Source organism: Myripristis murdjan, chromosome 19, assembly GCF_902150065.1.
Source record: "Myripristis murdjan chromosome 19, fMyrMur1.1, whole genome shotgun sequence".
In the NCBI taxonomy this organism is placed as follows: domain Eukaryota; kingdom Metazoa; phylum Chordata; class Actinopteri; order Holocentriformes; family Holocentridae; genus Myripristis; species Myripristis murdjan.
In genome coordinates, this window is record NC_043998.1 from 9,170,001 (window position 1) to 9,192,006 (window position 22,006).

General features: G+C 41.4%; 1 protein-coding gene across 4 annotated transcripts in view; it reads left to right on the forward strand.

Moving 5' to 3' along the window:
- plce1 (phospholipase C, epsilon 1) overlaps positions 1 to 22,006 on the forward strand; it is a 111,148-nt gene that overhangs the window by 67,643 nt on the left and 21,499 nt on the right. For all 4 annotated transcript variants that reach the window (XM_030078568.1, XM_030078569.1, XM_030078570.1 and 1 more), the window contains exons 8-29: positions 321 to 475; positions 978 to 1,145; positions 9,859 to 10,004; positions 10,148 to 10,295; positions 10,583 to 10,693; positions 11,027 to 11,136; positions 11,326 to 11,442; positions 14,505 to 14,633; positions 14,728 to 14,864; positions 15,452 to 15,561; positions 15,874 to 15,998; positions 16,144 to 16,288; positions 16,415 to 16,576; positions 16,946 to 17,066; positions 17,306 to 17,465; positions 17,563 to 17,685; positions 19,133 to 19,269; positions 19,367 to 19,605; positions 20,073 to 20,134; positions 20,503 to 20,668; positions 20,809 to 20,916; positions 21,642 to 21,758. In XM_030078568.1, coding sequence (XP_029934428.1) covers positions 321 to 475; positions 978 to 1,145; positions 9,859 to 10,004; positions 10,148 to 10,295; positions 10,583 to 10,693; positions 11,027 to 11,136; positions 11,326 to 11,442; positions 14,505 to 14,633; positions 14,728 to 14,864; positions 15,452 to 15,561; positions 15,874 to 15,998; positions 16,144 to 16,288; positions 16,415 to 16,576; positions 16,946 to 17,066; positions 17,306 to 17,465; positions 17,563 to 17,685; positions 19,133 to 19,269; positions 19,367 to 19,605; positions 20,073 to 20,134; positions 20,503 to 20,668; positions 20,809 to 20,916; positions 21,642 to 21,758 — 2,996 coding nt within the window. The remainder of the gene's footprint in view (positions 1 to 320; positions 476 to 977; positions 1,146 to 9,858; positions 10,005 to 10,147; positions 10,296 to 10,582; positions 10,694 to 11,026; positions 11,137 to 11,325; positions 11,443 to 14,504; positions 14,634 to 14,727; positions 14,865 to 15,451; positions 15,562 to 15,873; positions 15,999 to 16,143; positions 16,289 to 16,414; positions 16,577 to 16,945; positions 17,067 to 17,305; positions 17,466 to 17,562; positions 17,686 to 19,132; positions 19,270 to 19,366; positions 19,606 to 20,072; positions 20,135 to 20,502; positions 20,669 to 20,808; positions 20,917 to 21,641; positions 21,759 to 22,006) is intronic.

The following is a 22,006-nucleotide window of genomic DNA, read 5'->3' on the forward strand; positions in this document are numbered from 1 at the left end:
CTCCCGTCATCCTAAACTGGTCCTAAATCAATACTACAGTACTTCTTATGCATGAAGCTGTACACAGCTATGTTGTGTGTGTTTGACCAATCAGCAACAGTCATTCCTGCAAGCCCAAAGTTCCTGGTTTATTAGAAAGTACTGGCCCGTGAGCAGGGACTTTTTGTGGGATTAAAAAAAAAAAGTCCCTGGAACTAAATTTAGACTCCAGTCCCCATGGTCTAAATTTCCTGAAAAGATTCCTATTCCCTTGGGAAAATTGCTATGGTTGAAAAGGGGGTTTTAATGTTCATTAACTCTCTGTTTATCTGTCCCTCCAGAGCGTCAGCTGGCTAGCAGCATGACCAGCAGCATCTCCCTTCCTCCCAACGTCAGTGGGATCAGTAAGGAGCTGGCAGAGCTGCGCCACCTGGTTCAGTTCCCTGAGGAGATCGCCTGTATCCTCACTGAGCAGGAGCAGCAGCTCTACCAACGGGTGAGAGGATCACACACACACACACACAACACCTGGGTCAAATAGTCTTTGCTTTTTTTTATTGTTTTAGTATGCATGACAGGTACTTTTTTGAGACTGACACCCAGTGCTACCAGTTTCCATGTTTCAACTTATTTTTCTGATTTGCTAAACACTGCCCATTTGGTTCAAATAGAAATTAGTCCATGCACATGTGCACACAGAAACACACACTTACCTCTAGGTATAATATTGTGACAAAAGTGGTTGTCAAAGGTGATTGGACACCACTTTCTAAGAGATTAGGAAGCATAAGAGCAACATGTGGGAGAAGAAGTTGGGGAAAAAAGTGTTTTTATGCCAACAACAGTCTGAATGTCTTTTAGCTCTTCTCAGTGTAACAAGGAGCATAAACTCTTTAAAAAGAGGAGTTAAAAAGGCTGACTCAGTGCAGACAGCCCATAGTATTTCTCCAGTTAATATGTTCATTCATTCATTCAGTCTTCCATATCTCCCCAAACAGGTGCTTCCTCTGGACTACCTCTGTTTCCTCACCCGTGACTTGGGCAGTCCCGAGTGTCAAACCAAACGCCACCCCAACCTTAAGGCCTCGCTGTCAGCGCCTGCCATGCCTACCCAGAGTGCACAGCGAAGCAACGCTGTGGAGGACCTGGTGGCACGTTTCAACGAGGTGAGGAGAGATGCATGCAAACAAGGGGCTGTGATTCAGTTTCATTTGCTGGAGTGTGATGTGAGTCACCAGACATTATATAACTCTGTAGTAACGTTTCCAAAACATGCTCTCACTCAGTTGGATTTCATGCAGTTTAGCTGAGTCTGATTTGATGGGATAAGGTGAGATTCACTTGATTCCCTCTAGTTAATTTATGTGAAGATAATTAGTTGCATTGCATCTTCTGTTTGTGTGATACCCAGTCATATTTATTACCTCTGTCTTACACAGTTTGTCCTAACATGAACTTGCCCAGGCTTCCCCATAGGTTTTTCTCACACACAGGTGAGCACCAGCTTAGTGGCTGGGGAAAGATTATTATGTTTTTGCTCCCTATTCACTTTTGCTGTGCTCTATTTACCTTGGTTCTGCTCTCAGGAGTAAATCATTTTCAGAACAGGAACAAAAAAAAACAAAAAAACAAAAAAAACAAAGATGACAAAGACCTATGATTCTGACTGGAGTTAAAGGAAAAACATCACCATGGATGAAGTTGTTGCTTTTGAACCTGACATTCAAGTGTTTTCCATCCGGAGAAGCTTTTTTTTCCTGTAACCTCCTGGACTCCGTAGGTTTGTTGTAGCCTGAGGGCTGTGATACAACACACAAGGTCTTTGCCAGCCTTAAGGGGGGATTGAATGCGTCAACAGGAATTCAGATGAAATATGAAAAAAAAAATACAGTAGAACTTGTCTGCGAGCAAATCTCCATGGATTCAGCACAAATGTACGGAGATACTGTCTTTTTGTTCCAATGGATTCAAGGATTCAAGGAACTTTATTGTCATACCAGCTCACACTTTCACGTTAGTGGTATGAAATTAGGACTCAGGTCCCGGTATAAGCCTAAATAAATAGATGAAATAACAAGAATATTAAAACAGCAAGGTAAAAAAATGTAAATATAGAATATAAAATATATAAATATAAACAGTACACACACACACACACACACACACATATATGTATATATATATATATATATATATATATATATATATATATATATATATATATATATATATATATAGATATAGATATAGATATATGAATAGATATAGATATATATGAATAGATATAGCAGTATATATAAATGGACCAAGTGACAGAACCCGACACCCGGTACTGGGATTCAGGAACTGTTAGACTTGGTAAACAAACAGTGCTGAAATTAGCTTGTGAATGCTAAACATGCATGTTAGTGATATTGCACTTATGGTGGAAAGTGATGTGGATATGAAGTAAGACCTTCAGGGTGCTGGGAGGTGGTGGGCAAGATATAGCTTACAATAAAAACCACAAATATACTGAAATTATATTACTCACCGTCTGTGGTTTGATGACTGTGTAGCATGGCTCACTGTCCATTGTCATTCTGCTTCCGCAGATTGTGAGATAATTTATGGGATAGAGAAAAAAAAATCATTAAAAAAATCATGTATATTTTAATGTTAATAATTGAAATAATTGCAAAAATGAGGACTCAGTTGAGAAAAAAAACATGGAAAACATGTAGATTCATCTATAAAATGACATGCTAATTCCACCTTTTCTGCCAGATACGTTGAAACAGTCTAACTTAAATCGAACGTCTGCAGTTTTGAGTCATGCAGCTTTTATCTTTTTTTATCCTTGTGCAAAGCAGCTAAAGATAATTAATCCAGTGCATTAACCTGCTATGGGAAAATCATCCTGTGGTTGAACTGCATATGCAGCCTGTGACAGCGGGCCAGTGCAATTGCAGTAGATCCTGTTGGGGTCACAAGCCAAACATGTTGAAAAGCGCTGATCTGAAGCAAGAGACAGTGAAATTGGCTTTGCTGAGATTCGGTTTTAATATGGAAGTTTTTTTGAAAGGCATAGCAGAGCAGTAATTGTGTTTTCACTCAGCTGGAGTATGCTCTGCTATATACTCTATTTGGTATGCCAGTCATACCATCTTATCAAAGCACAGCGTAAGCACACACACACACCGTATGTACACAAGCACACACACTCACAGAGTTATGTTAGTTGGCTAAAGTTACATGCCCTAACTTTGTGTCTGTTATGCTGAGTGACGTTGAGCATAAACAACCAAAATATTGTACTGCTGAGAGAGAGAGGGGGAGAGAGAGAGTGATTGGGAATGATGATGTCATATTTAAGTTGCATGCCTTTAACATCAGCTGGTTTTCATTTAAGTCAGCAAGAGGAGACATACACGCGCACACACATACACACACACAAAAATCTCAAATGTGCATTCTGGCCATATACGGGCATAATGGACCCAGAGTTCAGTGACAAGAGTATCCCCTGTGGGAAGACACTGAGGAGGCCTCAGAGTGTCTTCCTATCTCATGCACTTCCAACTGTGACTGTCCAGAGTGACAAATGGCTTGGAAAAGTTTAATTGAGATAAAGTGATTTGTGTGTGTGTGTGTGTGTGTGTGTGTGTGTGTGTGAACTCATCAGGCACTTGTAACATAGACCAATGAAGTGGTTCAAAGCTTCCAGTTGCACCACCTTACCGGAGGGATGCTAAAACGCACTGGGGTACAGTTTACTACTTCAAACTAAGTCCTAAGGAGATGTAGAGTAGTTTGTTTGATATTTTTTGATTTAGCATAGATATGTTTAATCACTGACATGATGTGGAACCCCAAACTCGCTTGCATTACCTAGCTTTGGGCTCAAGTTGTTGACCTTTATATTATCTTTTCTGCACGTTCTCGACTTGTTTCTAGCAGAAGCTATCATGGTTACCTATAATTATTTGCACTACGAATAAGTGGTCTTCAAAGAACTAAAACCCGTTAAAATAAAAAGTAAAGTCGGGGGAAAAAATCTCGCTAGCCGAATGCCAATCTCAGAATGCAATCACCACAGCACGCTGAAAGTGTGTTTTTATGGCTCTGTGATGTCACATCTGCATCTAGTTTGTTGTCAAATTTTTAATTAAAAATAAATGACGTTAACGAAGCCAACCTGTGGTTTCTTTATCGGTTTAACACATTTAAATGATTGAAATCACTGGCAAGTTGGGTTAGAGAAACCCTTTTTTCACCGTTTGCAAACATATAAAGAAGCAAAGTGACTCTGAAATTGGATTTACTTCTGTGGTTTATTTTAGGTTAGGGGTTTATACCTTTACCCCTCAACAGCAAACACAGCATTGCAAACAGTGAAATCTCATTGATATGAACAGGTTTGGCCTCAAAAAATGATAATAATAGCAACATGGGGTCCACTGCAGTGTCTATGTGTGTCCAAAGAAAATGACATCAACTCTTACGAAATGCTCACTCGCACAAAACAAGGCAAATTATTAAGATAACACTGAACTCAAATGACAGCAAGTTACTTTCCCAGATTGCATACACGGAATATAAAACATTTTTGAACATTTAGAACTTGGCAGCCTTTATTGTCATTGTGTACATACAATGAAATTGCATTTATTGCATTTATTTGTTTAGTTAAAGGATCCCCAATGGCTGATACAATAGCAATCACTGGGGTCCACACCTGACAAATGTAAATTCACACCTGACAAATGTAAATTCACCAAATATATTTGTGTTTAAGTGTGATCCGGTGCTTCTTCGAGCCATGTATGGGAGTGGAGAGTGGAGGAGTGTACAGTTGAAGGGATAGCGGGGCAAGCGGCCTGGGCCCCTTGGTGCTGTCCAGAGTGTTTAGCTTTGACACGCACACTATGTGCTCATGTGTTGAGTTTGTAATAGTTCCCTGTCAACCTTGGTTATGTAATGCATGCATCAAGGGGAAACTGACCCTCATAGTTCAACTAATAACACACACACACACACACACACACACACACACACACACGCACAAACAGATGGAGACAGACCGACGGACAGATGGACGCATACACACATACACACACATCATTTTGTGCCCTGCTGTGTGTATACCAGGACATTTTGTCACTGTAGGTAGTGCAAGTCCACTGGTCTGCTGTCACTGAATTAACTCACCCAACAGAGGAAATGTATTGGCATGCATTGAACTCATTTACAGATAAGCAGGCAGACACACACACACACACACACACACACACACACACACACACACACACACACACACACACACACACACACACACAGTATATTCAATATTATTCAATATTAAAGTCTTTTTTTTCCCGTCAAACGAGAGAAATAAGTATAGTTTCATGTGTGCTCTGATGAAGGTCTCATAGACCGAAAGCATACTGAAGTGAAATTTGCTCTGACTAAGCGTGCGGATAACCTTATTTCTACTTCAAACAAGTGAAAAAATCTGCCAGTGGGATGAGATAATCACCACTTGTTTCCATTGCAGTCTCAGTTGTTTCAGGAATTTTCCTGAAATATGTTAAAACAAAGCAGAATAAGGTAGATCAGCCCACCAGTATCAAGAAAACCTCCCTTGACAGCATTCTGGAAAAAAAGTGGCGTTATCTCATCACACCGGCAGATTTGTTTTACCTATATGAAGAAAAACAAGATGGTAACACTGAATAGGAGACGAAATGTCTTGTTTAGGTGGAGATTTTTTGCAGTGTTGCTTTCTGAAACTTTTTCTCATGCCACTGCCATTCACTTACTCTCTTATGTCTTACTCTGTCTCCCTCTGTACATCTGTCTATCCTTTCCATCTCTCTCTCTCTCTCTCTCTCTCTCTCTCTCTCTCTCTCTCTTTTTCTCACACTCACACACACACACACACACACACACACACGCTATCTGGAATATCAGAAGAGGTGCCAACTCTGCACGGCGCCTTGAAGCATGGCGTATTAAAGAGCGCCGTTGCAGACGATCAGAGTGGCTTAGATAGCGACCGAAATGCAACCCAGCCACCGGCCTCGCATTATCTCATAACACAGAGACAAGTAGCTGATAAGAGAGCTTCAAACAGCCGTGCACATCCTGGCACACACTGGGCAGTGGCGTAAAAAAAAGTGTTGTTAAGCAAGACAAGGTAGAGGAGTTTTTCTGTAGCCAATCCTGACTGCTCACCTCCCAGTGGATGGGAGAGAGTGAGGAAAGATAATTCCCCAGGGCTATTGATTAAATCACTTTATTGTGTTATAATTATCAGTGGGGTTGTAGTAATCATATGACAATGCATTTGTTTTGATACAATATATGATAAACTGATCACTTTGCTACATGTTGAAAAGAAATAATATATTATGCGTTTTAGTGTATGGACATAAGCATTCTATTCTGTTATTAAAGTCACACTAAAACTTGGAGTAAGCTGTCCGTTAAACTGCGTAATACATTTACGAGGAGAAGTATTGCAAACATAACAAAAATTAATCACAGTGTGTTCCTCAGTCTGAGTAACCCATGAAATATTTTTTAGTTAGTACGGATTAGAGGAGACAGTTCATTGGCTGTGATGGCTTGTATCTTCAAAGTAACCTTCCTAACTTGCTTTTGCTTCTATCACAAAGGAATGGATATGCATGAGGGATTGAGTGAAACTAAAACTAAAACTTCTCAAACCGTGAAACTGTCGACTCCAGTCAAAGTCAAGTTCAAGTTAAAAAGTTGGCTCAGTGCAAGCTACATTTGAGAGTCTGACAGTAATTAAACTTGCACATTATGGAATAATTAGACCGGACACTTTTGTGCATGTTTCCCAACAAAGCTGTGTGTGTGCACAAACAGCTCATGTGTGTTAGGTGTTTTTGTGGTGTACATCTCTGGATCAGTAGGCATGGACTGGGGGTGGTATACTCTGTATACTACTGTAACTGATATCGTGATATGAGACAAGATTATTATCTGGGATTTTAGATAGTGTCTTTCCTGGTTTAAAAAAAAAAAAAAAAAAAAAAAACTGCAGTAAAGGGATACAATTTTCAATGCTTATTAGACTGTAGCTGTTCAATTATTTGTCTCTACCTGTCATCATTTGTCTCTACTGGCATTATCTCATCCCACTGGCAGATTTGTTTTACCTTTTTAAAGAAAAACAAGATTTTAACACTGAATACGAGACTAAAAGTTTTGTTATGGTGGAGATTTTTTGCAGTGTTGCTCTCTCCAACTTTTCCTCAGGCAGACTATTGATTATCAAAAATGTCTTTGTGTAAATGTCTTCTGGAAGCGCCAACAGTTATTGCTACAATATTGTCACAATATCGATATCAAGGTATTCAGCCTCACATATTGTGGTGTTTGATTTTGTTTATATTGCTGAGCCCTAGCTGGGGGTCTGGTTGCCGGTGTTACTGTATGTCTTATGTCTTAGCTCGCTTGTGCAATCTACTGTTAGACAGGACAGAGGTTACATAAGAAGGAAATACTGCACACTCAAAGCTCAGTGTGCATTTGTTATTCACCAGCTGCCCCATGTGCAAATATTACAATGACAGATATTCACTATAACTATGAGTAATAATAACCACCATTTAACCTTGATGCATACCTGTGTGCCATCCAGTCAAAATGTTACATTAGAATTAATTTGGAGTTTTAGGCAGATGACATCGACCGGCTGAAATCTGATATTTGACAGAAGGTCAGTGTCTGCTTGTTTTATTGTTTTAACCCAAAGTTCTGTCGCTGTCATTGTGAGGCAGAATGGAAATAGCCTTAAGTCATTATGAGACTATGTGCTTTTTCACAAAGTTTGTATGGCTGATGTATGTGTGTGTGTGTGTGTGTGTGTGTGTGTGTGTGTGTGTGTGTGTGTGTGTGTGTGTGTATGTGTGTGTATGTGTGTGTATGTGTGTGTATGTGTGTGTCTTTATTTAGTCCCTGTGAAATCAGACTGTGGTGGGCTTTACAGATCCTTACATAACCCAGTAACAGATCTGTGGACGAGGGGATGCTTTTACTGCCAGTAAGGAGGTCAGGGAGTTTAGGGTGTTTGTGTGTGCGTGTGTGTGTGTGTGAGAGTGAGTGAGTGAGTGATTGAGTGAGAGAGTGTAGTCATGGAGGTCTTAACACATATAGCATGAAAGGTAGACAGAAACAAAGCAAGAGGCAGCTGATCGCTATCTGATCTTTTCCTGTTTTCTGTGTGTGTGTGTGTGTGTGTGTGTGTGTGTGTGTGTGTGTGTGCGTGTCCGTGTCCATCACAGAAAATGTGAAAGGAAACCAAGCTGGTAAATATCTGTATCTTCCCTCATGTTGTGTATGTGTATGCTTGACACAGCGACTGAATACAGCCGATAGATATCTGATCTCATTCTCTTGTGTGTGTGTGTGTGTGTGTGTGTGTGTGTGTGTGTGTGTGTGTGTGTGTGTGTGTGTGTGTGTGTGTGTGTGTGTGTGTGTGTGTGTGTGTGTGTGTGTGTGTGTGTGTGTGTGTGTTGTGGGGGGCCTCAGAATGTGGCCAGCTGGTTTGTGTCTGTGTACACTGTCAGTGTAGACACGAGTTGCCATGCTGTAATGCAAAAGAGATTATATGAGCATAAGTAAGCCTTAACCTGTCTACACACACACGCACACAAAATGAAGAGTGAGAACTGATGGTCAGTTGGCTGTGAACACGATGTCACAGCTATTGTTTCATGTTTAGTAAGAGCACACTGACAGCAGCAAGCTGTTACTGTCCGCCGTACAACTAATATAATCAAAAACTATAAATCAACCAGTGTCCACCAAAACATTTTCATGTAGTTCCAGGCAGCATGTGGCACCACTAATAAAACGTGTGAGACGTGTTAACCAGTGGAGAGGGTAACAGTGTCCTGCAGCTGGAGTTTTGATGCAGTGTGTGTGATGGAGGAACAAAGGAAAGGGGAATTAGCATTGTGTTGACAGGTTCCATGGAGAAGAACAGGTCATTTTATCCACTCGGGTCCCACTGTACTGAATTTGACATAATGCTGTGATGACTGTGATGGGGTAGTGGTCATGATCATTGCTGAATATTTATGACTATCGTGATTAAGAGTCATTAAGTGTCAATTATGTCAGTTTGCCTACAAAGTTGACATTGTCTTTGCTAAAGTCAAACTGTCATGACAAAGACAAATATCAAGTATGCAGGGAAGTATTCACTGTTAATATATATATATATATATATATATATATATTACATGTATACATGCAAAGTCAGTTTTGGCTTTTAATGAAATGTCAGTCATGTTGTCTACTTCAGATATGATGGAGGTTCTTCCCTGGCTACTTCTACACAAAAACATACTTCACATACTTTCTTTATTCATTTCATTTTTCAGGTGTGTTTTCTGTACATACCTAGAGTCTCCCTGCTTTGGAGACTGTTGCCCCATGAAATGTGAAATTAATTAAATACACAAGAAATACTGATTCCTTTTTTTTTTTTTTTAAACATGAAAATGGTCAAATTTAAAGGTAGAAACTATCTTCTAACAGCAGCTGCAGTCCAAAAATTCTGTGTTAGCCTTCAGAAACTTCTATTGGTCAAGCCATACAAGCAACAATACAGTTATGCTCATGTTGTGTATCAACAGTGAGTTTGTTGGTGAGCTCTGTACAGTACATTACAGTAACTAATAAGTGAGTTTGACCCCATACTTGCATGATAAGGAGTTCTAGGTAAAGTCGTCCTCCAGTTGAAATTCCTAGGCAAGAAAATGGGTCTTTAAGGAAGCTTCACGAGAAACAAAGAGGGTTTTGCTGATTGTGTGTCAGTGTTAATGTAATAGTAACATCACATTTACACCATATTTACAGGTGAGTTCATGGGTGACGTGGCTGGTCCTGACAGCCAGTTCCATGGAGGAGAAGAGAGAGGTTTTCTCCTACCTGGTCCACGTGGCTAAGTGCTGTTGGAACATGGGAAATTACAACGCTGTGATGGAGTTTCTGGCTGGACTTAGGTTAGAAGGAACACACGCACAAACATCCACATTCACACACATGCACATAGGCAACTCTCTCACTTCCACTCACTTGCATTCCTCACCCTCACCGCTCATTACATTATGTACATCATACAGCTGCATTGTTCTCTGTCCGTTAGGTCCCGTAAGGTGCTGAAGATGTGGCAGTTTATGGACCAGTCAGACATTGAGACCATGAGAGGCCTGAAGGACGCCATGGCTCAGCACGAGTCCTCCTCAGAGTACAAGAAGGTCGTCACCAGAGCTCTCAATATCCCGGGATGCAAGGTGGGCCGCAGCGTAGTTCAGAATCACAGGGATCTAGTTTGTCATGTGGTTTTGTTCTGAATTGCCTCTTGACATGTACATTGTATGCTATTTGATGAAAAACCTTGTGTCTATATTACTTCTTTCTTTTATCTGAGTAGGTTTTGTCACACCCATGTTTATGAAACAGTGTCTTTTCGCTCTTGGAAACCTTCATTGTGATGTTTTTTTTTTTTTTGTCCTGAGTGCAGTAAGGTAAAATCAGCAGAATACTGTACCGGTGGTAATGGGGATGCTCTGTGCCATAGGTGGTGCCATTCTGTGGGGTTTTTCTGAAGGAGCTGAGTGACGCACTGGATGGGACGGCGAGCATCATCAGCCTCAGACCACCTCTAGACAATACAGATGACTCACTGGAGGTAAACACATGCATATACATAGTCACATACACAAAAAGCATTGTGTGGGGTGTCCCATTAGCTCACTTGGTAGAGCGTGTACCATGTATAGAGGCTAGGTTGTTACCACAGTGGCCCAGCTTTGATTCAGACCCAAGCCATTTACTTCATGTCATTCCCCTCTGCCTCCCCTGCCTTTCCTGTTTTTCTCTCCCATCACTGTCAAATAAAGCAGAAATGCATAAAAAACTTAAAAACAGGAAAGCATTGTGTGTTGTCTCAGCAATACACTAGAGAGATTTCTATTTTGTTTAGCTCCCCTTTTTTTTTTTTTGCCTGTTGCCCTCTCTCTAGTTTGTGTCTGACTACAGTGGACAGCACAACTTCCTGTCTCGGTCTGGTCCGGACGGCCTCCACGTCCCAGAGAAGGAGGCCACCGTCAACAGCATCCTCCAGATTATCAGGTACAATGACCCAGCCAGCTCCATCTTAGAAAATGCATTGAAAAATGTGGAGTGATTTATGTATTTTCCTGTATTGTTCTCTGCTTTATTCTATCCTCTCTCTCTCTCTGCTTTACCTCTATCTCTGCTGCACGTAATGCTCCTTTTCATTTCCCTTCCTCTTCCTCCTCCTCTTCATTTGCTCATCAGGTCCTGCAATCGTAGTTTGGAAGCAGAAGACCCTGATGAGCAGGCCACCACACCCTCCAATGCCGGCCCCCCTACAACTTGCAGGAGCAACTCCTTCAGGGAGCGCAGCCACAATCAGTGAGTATCCACTGGTGTCCTCTTATGCACGGCTTATGTTAGCTGTTTGCATTGTGCCCCATCTTACTCAAGGACAGAGGAATGTTTTCTGTCACAAAGTCTTGAACCTGGGACTTCCAGCTGAGGGATGATTTCCATTTTTCACCACTCACCCCTGCTGCCCAGACTGGCCTAGGGTTATATGATACAGTAGTGAGGCATAGACAGAGACGGAGGGCAGGGTGTGGGGGATGTTGCACAAGTTGTTGCCAAGATTATAGCTTATATCAAGTGGCAGGCAGCACGTGCCTCAATCAATCAACACACCAGGACACCGTGCACCAGTTGTCTTGTAATTGTTTTCACTTTTCTCTGTTTACTGCGGTTTTATTGCTGCTTCGCTTAATTCCTCTTATCTATCCAGACCTTTTCTGTATACTCATTTTGAAACCTATACACACACATTGGAAAAGCAAACTGTCATTAACTGTAAAATTAAGCAACGGAAAATCAGTTAAATGCTGGCGGGTAGATGATACTAAGGAAACTGCCATTTTTGTCATTACAGGTAAGAAGAAAGCATGCTGTAAATGATATGAGATGAGGAGGGAACTAGCATCCCCCCTTAAATCACCTGATTTCCATTGATGCTACTATTATAGCTTCACTTCCTTCCTTTTCCTTTTTTACTCTAATCCTACTTGCCTGAGTAGGTCCAAATCTTTTGAGAAATGACAGTTTGTGTATCGAGTGTAGAGTCTGGATCTAAAAGTTAGCAATCTGTGTCCTCAAGATGATTTCCCATCCTCACCATGGCTGCTATTCTGCCACTTTCCATCTCCTAAGTCAAAGTGGAAAGTTTCTGTTGTGTAAAACCTTGTTACCATTTAGCTGTTTGCTTTCATATTCATTCACAGACAATGACTCAAAGACAGAAGAAGCGGGTGTTTTGTGTAGTCTATATTAGATCTATGGGCACAGCCATGGTACACGACAGCTTTGAACTGTGGCCACTCATTCAAAGAGGCAGCGTGTGCTTTTGGCACAGCTGGTCACTTCCTCCAGAGTCAAAACAATTGAAGTCCAAAAGGGGCAATGCAGTAAGGGTGATGGCATTTGTATTGTTTTGTTTTGTACATAGTGAAACATGCTTTAGCACATACCCAGATAGCACACATAGGCCTGCATTACATCCACTCTACCAGTTGAAATCATGAGATCATATTGCTGCCTCTACACACTATGGAGATCATTTTCTCATTGATAAGTCGTACCTATAGATGTGGTTCTGGCACATTCCCTACATCGCTTTTATGTAGCCTGGAGATCATTTTCAAATCATGAGTGTATTTATAAATGCATAACAAAACACAAATATGTGGTCCATCAATTGAATTGATTATTGCATCGCTGGTTCATAATCATCAAATTAACTGTTAGAGGAAGGGGGCTCCTGGATGTACTGTGGCATTTTGCCTTGTTGTCATTAAGATAATTGACCACACTGTCATGGAAGTAACCATCCATTTTGTTTTGTACAAAGTGCAGGAGTCTGAAACTTGGATTGTTCAATAGAAATGTTACTTCCTAGCTTCCACTGTAAACTTACATGACCAGATCAGTCGCTCAGTGTTAACAATCTGCCTGCTGAAGAATGAAAGTGCATTTTAACATGAGTTCCCCTGCTATCTATTCAGTTTGATGCAGAGACAATGGCTTCCTGAGCTTTTAGAAACATCTGTCATTCTGTGCACCGTTTCCTGGTGTATGTAGTCTGTCACAACTCCATTTTTTCAGATAAATTTTATTTACAACATACTTGTGGTGCCAGATAAGCTGGATGCTTAACAAACCCTTATCATGTTCTGGGTCATTCTGATTTTCTTTTATAAAGCACAGGCACAAGATAATGGGTTTGTGAAGGAACATATTTTCAGATTGTTATTGCAATGAGGTGATGTTCAAATAAACACCTTGGCCACAGAGGAACAGATAACAGGTTTGGTTTCCTGTCAAGACAAGGCGGAATAAGGTTCTGGTAGTTCTCAGTATGTTGATGGCTAATGACACAAGCTGGAATTTGGACAACAGATGTAAATACAACACTGCACTGAATTTATGGTAATTTCATTTTGGGCTTGGCCTCGGAGGAACTGGGATTAACATGTCTGTGTTGCCAGACCGTTTTCTTTGATTCTGAATTATGATGCCATTTTGGAGCTGTGAGTGGATAACAATTCACTTTAATTTACCCAGGAATATGGTGTTTATCAGTCTGTAGTGCAATCCACATAAACACCGTTTTTTTTTTTTTTTTTCCTAAAATACTTTTCTCAGTCTCTGACAGCTTTTTGAAAAAAATGTCTTTCCGTCTGGGCTGATTGTTTTGGAATGCATCTCAGATCAAGTGACTTCCACTTTTCAAGCTGTTTTTTTTTTTTCTCCTTCTGCGTGCATCCTTCTACTTTCTTTTTTTAAGACATGTGGCTGACCTTTCTGTCCACTCTTCACCCTTCTCACTCCTCCTCTCCTTTCCTCCCTGTGTCTCTCCTTCTCCCTGCTCTAGTTCCATCTCTCTTAGGACGCCGCCAGATTCAAACCGTGTCTTGTAAGTGGTTGTAAGTGGTTCACTAATGTGTAGATGGCTTGATTGCAGTTTCAGCAGTAGTTGAAAGTATTTGCAATGACAAGTGCATGATGCTTTTTGCTCATTCAACCCCTTCACTGCAACAGTTTTTCCTTGTGCTTTGTACTGATGAGGGTAATTTCTTACTTTTCAACTGCACCTCAGTACATTTTCTAAATGGTGATGCTTTGATGGACATGTTGCAGTGGCTGGAGGATAGGGTCTAATACATTTGCAGTTTGCTGTTGATCCCACTAAGGAGTTGAGGTGTCCACTGGAATGTATACACAATGCAGATGAGCACTTCTCTTATCTTGTTATCTCTTTTTTCCCCTTCTTTTCCTCTCCCTGATTTTCCTCTGTCTTCCCTCTTGCCTCCCCCTTTTGCTCCCTTTACCCCTTCTGCTGCCCCTAATCCTCCTTTTCCCTCTGAACCTCACCCTCTATCCTCCTGCAGATTCATGGTGGGTGACCTGTCAGACTCAGAGGGCGACTTGTCCTCTGATCAGGTGGTAAAGGATGTGGAATTTCAGGGGACGGAGGAAACCTATCCAGCTTTCAGCCACGGCACTGAGCTCATCCCCTGGTACGACTACACACACACACGGGGGCAAAAACACACAGCCAGGCAGACACACCTGCATACACAGGTAATCACTCTCTGTTTTTCTTCTACCCAGGTATGTGTTGTCACTCCAGCCAGACGTGCATCAGTTTCTGCTGCAGGGGGCTACAGTGATCCACTACGACCAGGACAGCCACCTCACAGCTCGCTGCCTGCTGCGACTACAGCCTGACAACACAACACTCACCTGGGGTATAATCTCTTTATTCTGTTAAATTTGACCTTTAAAATCACATTACCGCTGCCTTTTTCAGGTTCCTCTCTTTTTATTGCCTGGTCGAGGTATATTTAGTTGGTATTCACACACAGCCAGCTCTCGACTATAGTTCTTTGTGTGATGGTGCTACTTCCTCTAGGTTGATAGATTTGTAGTTTCCTCTAGTGGGTCAGTGCATTAAAACAGGTCAGCCACTGCTTACAAGAAATTGGAGATTTCTTTCAGTGTTATATAGTGAACATGGTAGGTTAAACTTAAAAGCGTTGCAGAGCACATATCCTTTGTCAGACACAAAGTATATGTTTACATCCATGGCAGATAAGCCCCATATCTTATACCATTTGTCCTCTGTGAACATTTAGGATATGTATATCAATGATAGAAAAAAAATCATGTTTCCTTTGTCATTGTTACATTTCAAACACTGTGGATTGTTAATCGTGAATGTGTTTATTCATGGTAGTTGAACCCCATTTCCTCTGTTGCAAAGAGATGTTAAAGTGGTTATAAATTAATACAACTTCATACCCATTCATATTTGTTAATGGTTGATCCATGGCAGGTAAGCCTCAGAGTGGAGCGGTTTCTTCCCCTACAGAGCCTCCAGTGGGACTGGGCCAGACTGTGGTGGCTGGACTGGCTGAGGGCCTGCTGGATCTGGGAGTGGTGAAGGTTTGTAGATGGAATTGCAGAAAAAAAGAGTATCTGTGTTGCAAAAATATCAGTAATCTTCAAAAGAGTTCAACGTGGTGTCCAAATGAAAGACTTGGGCCCCACAGGGATCCAGCCTGTCTGAGACACCTTATTCTTCTTATGCAGGAGGTCAACACTTCACTACAGATATTATTCAAGAGTGAAGTGGCACCTTAGAAACCTCAAATGTTGTTCTTTGATTAGGTGTATCAATGTTTTTGTGTTTCGGTATCATGTGGCACTGATGGTTTAGCTTGTGCTTATGAAGTTGTGTTTTATTTGAATGTCCAGGCAGTGTTCCTGGGTCACCATGGAGTGGACGTCCACGCTGTGTGTTTACAGAACAAACTGAGCCAGATGACGGTGGAGGAGAACGGCCTCAGCCTCCTTTACGGTCTAACTACCACTGACAACAGGTTAGTGCCCCGTTACAACCACAACTTTACGACCTCATCAAAAAGTAACACACTTCCCTTATCTTCAGTTTTTGAGTGTTGGCAAAACACTGGAGGGGTTTTCCTATAGTGTAATACAGATTATAATTGCTCTGCTTAACCATAGGCTTCTGCACTTTGTGGCGCCCAATCACACGGCACGGATGCTGCACAAAGGCCTATCAGAGCTGGTGAATGCGACCAGAAAGCTGAAGAGGTTTCCTGATCAGAGGTTGCAGTGGCTGAGGAGGCAGTATGTCAGTCTGTATCAGGTAAACTCTGAGTTAGGCTTAAATTAGTTACATTACAGTATAAAGCATAGAAAGATCTTACACCTTCCTGCCTCCTTTCTGCCTGTAATGTTTTGTGTCCATGTTGTTTGTGTGTTTGTCTCCCAGGAGGATTGCCGGTATGAAGGCCCTACGCTCGCTCAGGCCATTGAGCTGTTTGGCGGGCGGCGGTGGAACATGGGTACGAGCGGGGAGAAACCCACCACCCAGAAAAATAGCCCCCTGGGAATTAATGATAAGACTAAGAAGAAGAAGAAGGTCCTTGTCAGGGTCAGTAAATGCCACGTTCTCCTCACGAAACCTTTTTTAAATATTCGATTATTTTAAGTTTCAACTCAGCTGAGAATGAGCCAGTAGAGCTTCACTCTGTCTTGCTTTGGGACTAGACAGGATGCATGGTTGCTTTCACCAGGAATAGACTTTTTAAAACCTTGTCTTTGTGTGTTAAGCCTTGGCCCTATTGTGTAGCAATGTTAGAACTACCTCTTGTGTTACACGTTTTCCAGCAGTACAGATGAAAAAAACTATTACTGCAGGACTTAGTGGATAACACAGTGAACAAGCCTGTGATCTTTTTCGTTATTGCATTTCAGTCTGTCTTGTTCCTGTCAAGTGAGTGCGTTTTGCCATGTAATACAGGGGGACAGTGGGGATGCCACAGATGACGAAATGGTTTCCAGGAAAACACGGAGCTGTAAGGAGGGACTGTGTCGGAACGGACCGACCGAGTTGTCTGACAGCGTGGACCAGGAGGAGCCAGGTGAGACTTTCTGGAATTAGATCAATTCACAGAAAATAAACATAAATCTATGCATACACGCTAAGAAGGAATGTAGTTTGATTATTACACCTATGTTCAGTCATGTTGAAAAGACATCCTGTCAGGATAAACTCACACAGTGTGGACGTTACTAAGATAAATCAGAAAACCTTTGTTTCATGTTGCACTGTGCTGCATATTTTATGTGTATTTACTCTCAGTCATGTTGCCTTCCACAGAGGACAGCTTCCCTGGACCTTTCTCCCTCTCAGCTACTAGAAGCCCTGGATTACTGGCCTCTTCCTCGTCCTCTTCCTCTTCCTCCAGCATGGCAGGCTCAAACCCGTCCCGTCAGCAGTCCTCTCCTATCCTGTCAGGAAGCTCCAAGGCTCAGCCAGGGTATGTGTACGATGCCAAGGAGTGAAATTTGAAACCCCTCTGAGACCTTTTATAATGCATCAGTGTTCATGTCGGTATTTTGCTCTGTGTGTTGTAGTGCATGGAGCAGCAGGTCGTGGCATGGTCGCGGTAAAGGCTGTTTCAAAGGCTTCCAGAACCTCATGATCTCGGACAGCACCATGAGCTTCATCGAGTTTGTTGAGCTCTTCAAGTCATTCAGGTACATCTTTTTTTTTTTTTTTCACTTTGGAAATACTGTTTTTTTTTTTTTTTTTAGCATGCTTGCTGCACTGCTGCTTCGGGTTTGGATGGCAGTAGGTATCAGTTAGAGAGTTGTCCTGAATTCAAAAGAGAATATGTGTACCAATATGAATGTGAAGCAGGCTGTTCAGTGTAAGTTTGAAAGATCTTACTCCACACCAAACAGATGTTTGGAAAATCTTGCAGTCCTAATGCAGAATAGATATGATGGCAGGATGATACCTGGCACTCTAAGATACATGAGCAGACATTCAAATCACAGCTTGACCGGCTACATTCAGTTTTAAAAACTTAACAAATATTTTTCACTGTTATCCAAAACCTGGCATAAACATATTGTATTTATTCTGATATAATTCTCTGGCATTCAGGAAAGCTGGGATGGGCCTTTGACAAACAATAGGTAGTGTATATAGTACAAGTTCATTTCGCATATTTTATCATCAGACTTTCTCTTATTACATAATTTCTTTGGTCTTATCAATGGCAGACTTGCTGGGCTAACTGCAGTATGACAAAACAAATTCAATAAATGCTTGTCAGGGTTATCATACTTAAGACATTTGTTTTCAAGTGTTTATTCCTGTCAAATGAAAGGAGTGCTTGGCCTTGATAAGCAATGGATTGTTTTTGTACAGTTTCTTACGTTGTATCTTCTCATCCACTCGTGATTTATGGTAGTTACCTTTTTCATTGCACACACAGGCTCTCTGATCAAATCAGTTGTCAGAATAAATCCCACAAACTGTCTAATACACACTTGAATTTCCTTTAGCTTGTAAAAGTAAAAGGAGTACACCTCACTGAAGACTGGGCTTGCACCGTGGAGAATCAATGGACAAATGGACAAGTGCAGCACTGTCTTATCTCATTATGCCATATCATAATTATAAGAATAAAAGCATGCATATGTATACATATGAAATATTAAGATTAAGAGGGTTACAAAGTGCAGCAAAATCAACATGAACAAATGATGTCTACCTACTTTACAAAGAAAATGAAGATACAGAATTAGATGATCGTACGTCTTTCGGCAATTTATCAACCAAAGCAACAATAATTGCAAAGTTTCGACTTATTGACATTAAAGGCTCGACTGCTTTTAGAGGGAAATCTGGCCTTTTAGTTTTGTATGCAGTGTAAAGCTACATTACTGCCAGGCCATTTATTGCTTTGAAAGGAAGAAATAAAATCTTGAAGCATATCGTAAAATTAAGTTGAAGTCAGTGAAAGATGATAAAAATGGCAATAATATCATCTCTTATAGTTGTGATAAAAAGCCCAGTGAGAGGTGATTGAGAATTAACTTCTTTACGTCTGTTTTTTCGAGGACCTATCAGTCTAAATGTTTCTTCAGTTCCATTATCAATCTCAATCGGATGCTCTCTCTGTTTCCTCCCCAGTATCCGCAGTAGGAAGGACCTTAAGGAGCTCTTTGATACCTTCGCTGTCCCCTGCAGTCGCTCAAGTCCAGAGTCGCCTCCTCTCTACACCAACCTCAGGATCGACGACAAGGACACAGGACTACAGCCAGACCTCGGTACAAACACGCAGAGTTACATCCACGCATACACTGCCTTTTTTTCTTTTTTGTTTCCCCCTCTCACCCACGTCCTCTGCCTCCCTCCCCTCTTTAGATTTGTTAACCCGTAACGGTTCTGATCTGGGCCTGTTCATCCGGACGAGGCAGCAGATGTCCGACAACCAGAAGCAGATCTCAGACGCCATTGCGGCGGCCAGCATCGTGACCAATGGCACGGGTGTGGAGAATGCATCCCTAGGCGTTTTGGGTTTGGCCATCCCTCAGCTCAATGACTTCCTGGTCAACTGTCAGAGGGAACACCTGAGCTACGATGAGATCCTCAGTATTATACAGGTAGGATGAATGGATTAATGAACGAAGGTAGTACAGAGAAGGCAGCTAGATTGGAGGATGGAGGAATGGGTGGAGTAAAGCAAACATGAGGGGAGGTAGAGAGTGCGGGACATACTATGAGCTTGTATTTGAGATGCAAAGTTAATTAATGGAAGCAGGACATGAGTGAAAGGAAATGGAGAGGTTATCTCATATTTTAAAATGTGTTATCTGTACTAATGCCCTTTTATTTATTTTTAAGCACTTAAAAAAGCATTAGTCCAGAACTAGATGGGCTGATGAAAGGAGAGCAAACAAGCCATGTAGGTAGGGAGGGAGACAAGCAGATGATTGATATAGTTGAATGTATTGATGAATAGATGATGGATGGGTGGTAAGGGAGGTATTTTTCCCCTCCACAGGGAGGATAAAAAGGGCATTTGATCATAATGTTGATGAATAGTCACGTCTTTGTGTTTCTCTCACAGAAATTTGAGCCCTCATCAAGCATGCGACAGATGGGCTGGATGTCATTTGAAGGCTTTGCAAGGTATTATGATAACAACTACCATCTTCAACAGTGTCAAATAGTATCAAGCATCTATAGAAAATCGGAATGCCTGTCTACACTGAAACAGAATGACAGAATTAAACAATATATGAATTCAGTAGCTCATATCAACAGTGACTGCATTCCACAGTAATAGACCATAGGTTTTCTTGGTGAGAAGAGACTATGTGACATTAAAACTCTGTAGTTGGGGTTTGATAATTCTACTTCTGACTATTCAGTGGGGATACATTCAGTGGATGACATACATGCATCCCATTATCACATTAAACTGTGAAAATGAGGACAATGAGGTGAAGTTCTGTCGTGGTTGATCTGCAGTCTAACCGTCCGTCTCCCTTTGCCAGGTACCTGATGGACAAGGAGAACTTTGCGTCTCGTAACGAGGAGTCGCAGGTGAACCCGGAGGAGCTGCAGTACCCTCTGTCCTACTATTACATCGAGTCCTCTCACAACACCTACCTGACTGGACACCAGCTCAAAGGAGAGTCCTCTGTTGAACTGTACAGTCAGGTGAGTCAGCTCCTCCTTCACTTAAGATGTGAGTTCTTGTCGTTGTCCAGTATTTCATGATTTTTGAGCACACAACTCCAGTTTTGTTCCTCCAAGTTCTTGTCTCATGAGGAGATGACCTGGTTGCCTGGTTACTGTAGGTGTTGCTGCAAGGCTGTAGGAGTGTTGAGTTGGATTGCTGGGATGGAGACGACGGCATGCCAGTTATCTACCATGGACACACCCTCACCACCAAGATACCCTTCAAGGTTGGAAATGGATAAGAAAATTCACTCAAAAATGAAATATGTACCTAAAAACGTTAGGTACATATTTAGGTACATATAAAGAATAAATGCTCCTTTAAGTTCACTAGTATATGAATCCAGTGAATGGCTTTGGGACATTTTGTTTCTTCATTTAAAAACACACAAATGCACACACATTCATTAACACACATAAAAGCATCGCCAGTACCTTCTAGACGTGCACAGTTTTCATCTGTGATTGTGCAGTGTACACCAACAGAAATCATTTGCTCTCCCTGTGGAATAATTCACCTCCGTACCAACACTAAATGGACTGATTTGATAAACAAATGTGAATTTTTAGAGGACACATCAGCCAACTCCTGTTCACCTGCTATGGTTGCCGTAGAGGGTCATATTGCTGTTATTTATTTTATGTAATCAGACTTTGGACAACATCAAGCCTTAGAACACCTGTATTTTATTTGATGCAGTAAATTGAATTAGTATTGGTTGTAATGGAGAGTTTTATGTCACATATTTGACTTGTAATGCTGTTTCAAAGAATTTAAGTGTTACTGGTCTAAATGCAGGAATTTAGTGTTACATGGTCTAAATATTTGTTTCCAGTGCTTTTCCACTCAGCAGAGCTATATCTGTGAGAAGGTTTGGTGTGACACACCTAATATCAGATGCATTTTATCTTAAATTTGCCTCTATCTTCCCCATGTACTTTGTTTCTCTAGGATGTGGTTGAAGCAATCAACCGGGCTGCATTTGTCAATTCTGACATGCCCGTCATGCTGTCCATAGAGAACCACTGCTCTCTTCCTCAGCAACGCAAGATGGCTGAGATCTTCAAGGTAAGACGGTTACTGCAGATACTGCATTTTACCAGACACAGTAACAATACACAGAAACAGTCAACACATTTAAGGAGCATTAACTTAATCCAAAATACAAAAAACATTTTCCCACTTCCAGCTAAGGCAGTCTATCCATCCAGATAGTTTCTGTGTGATTTGGGTTTCCTGCTTCTCTGTCTCCCTTCACTCCAAAACAGTGGGACCAGATGAGTATGCTTCTGCTGAACTCAAACCATCAAACATTT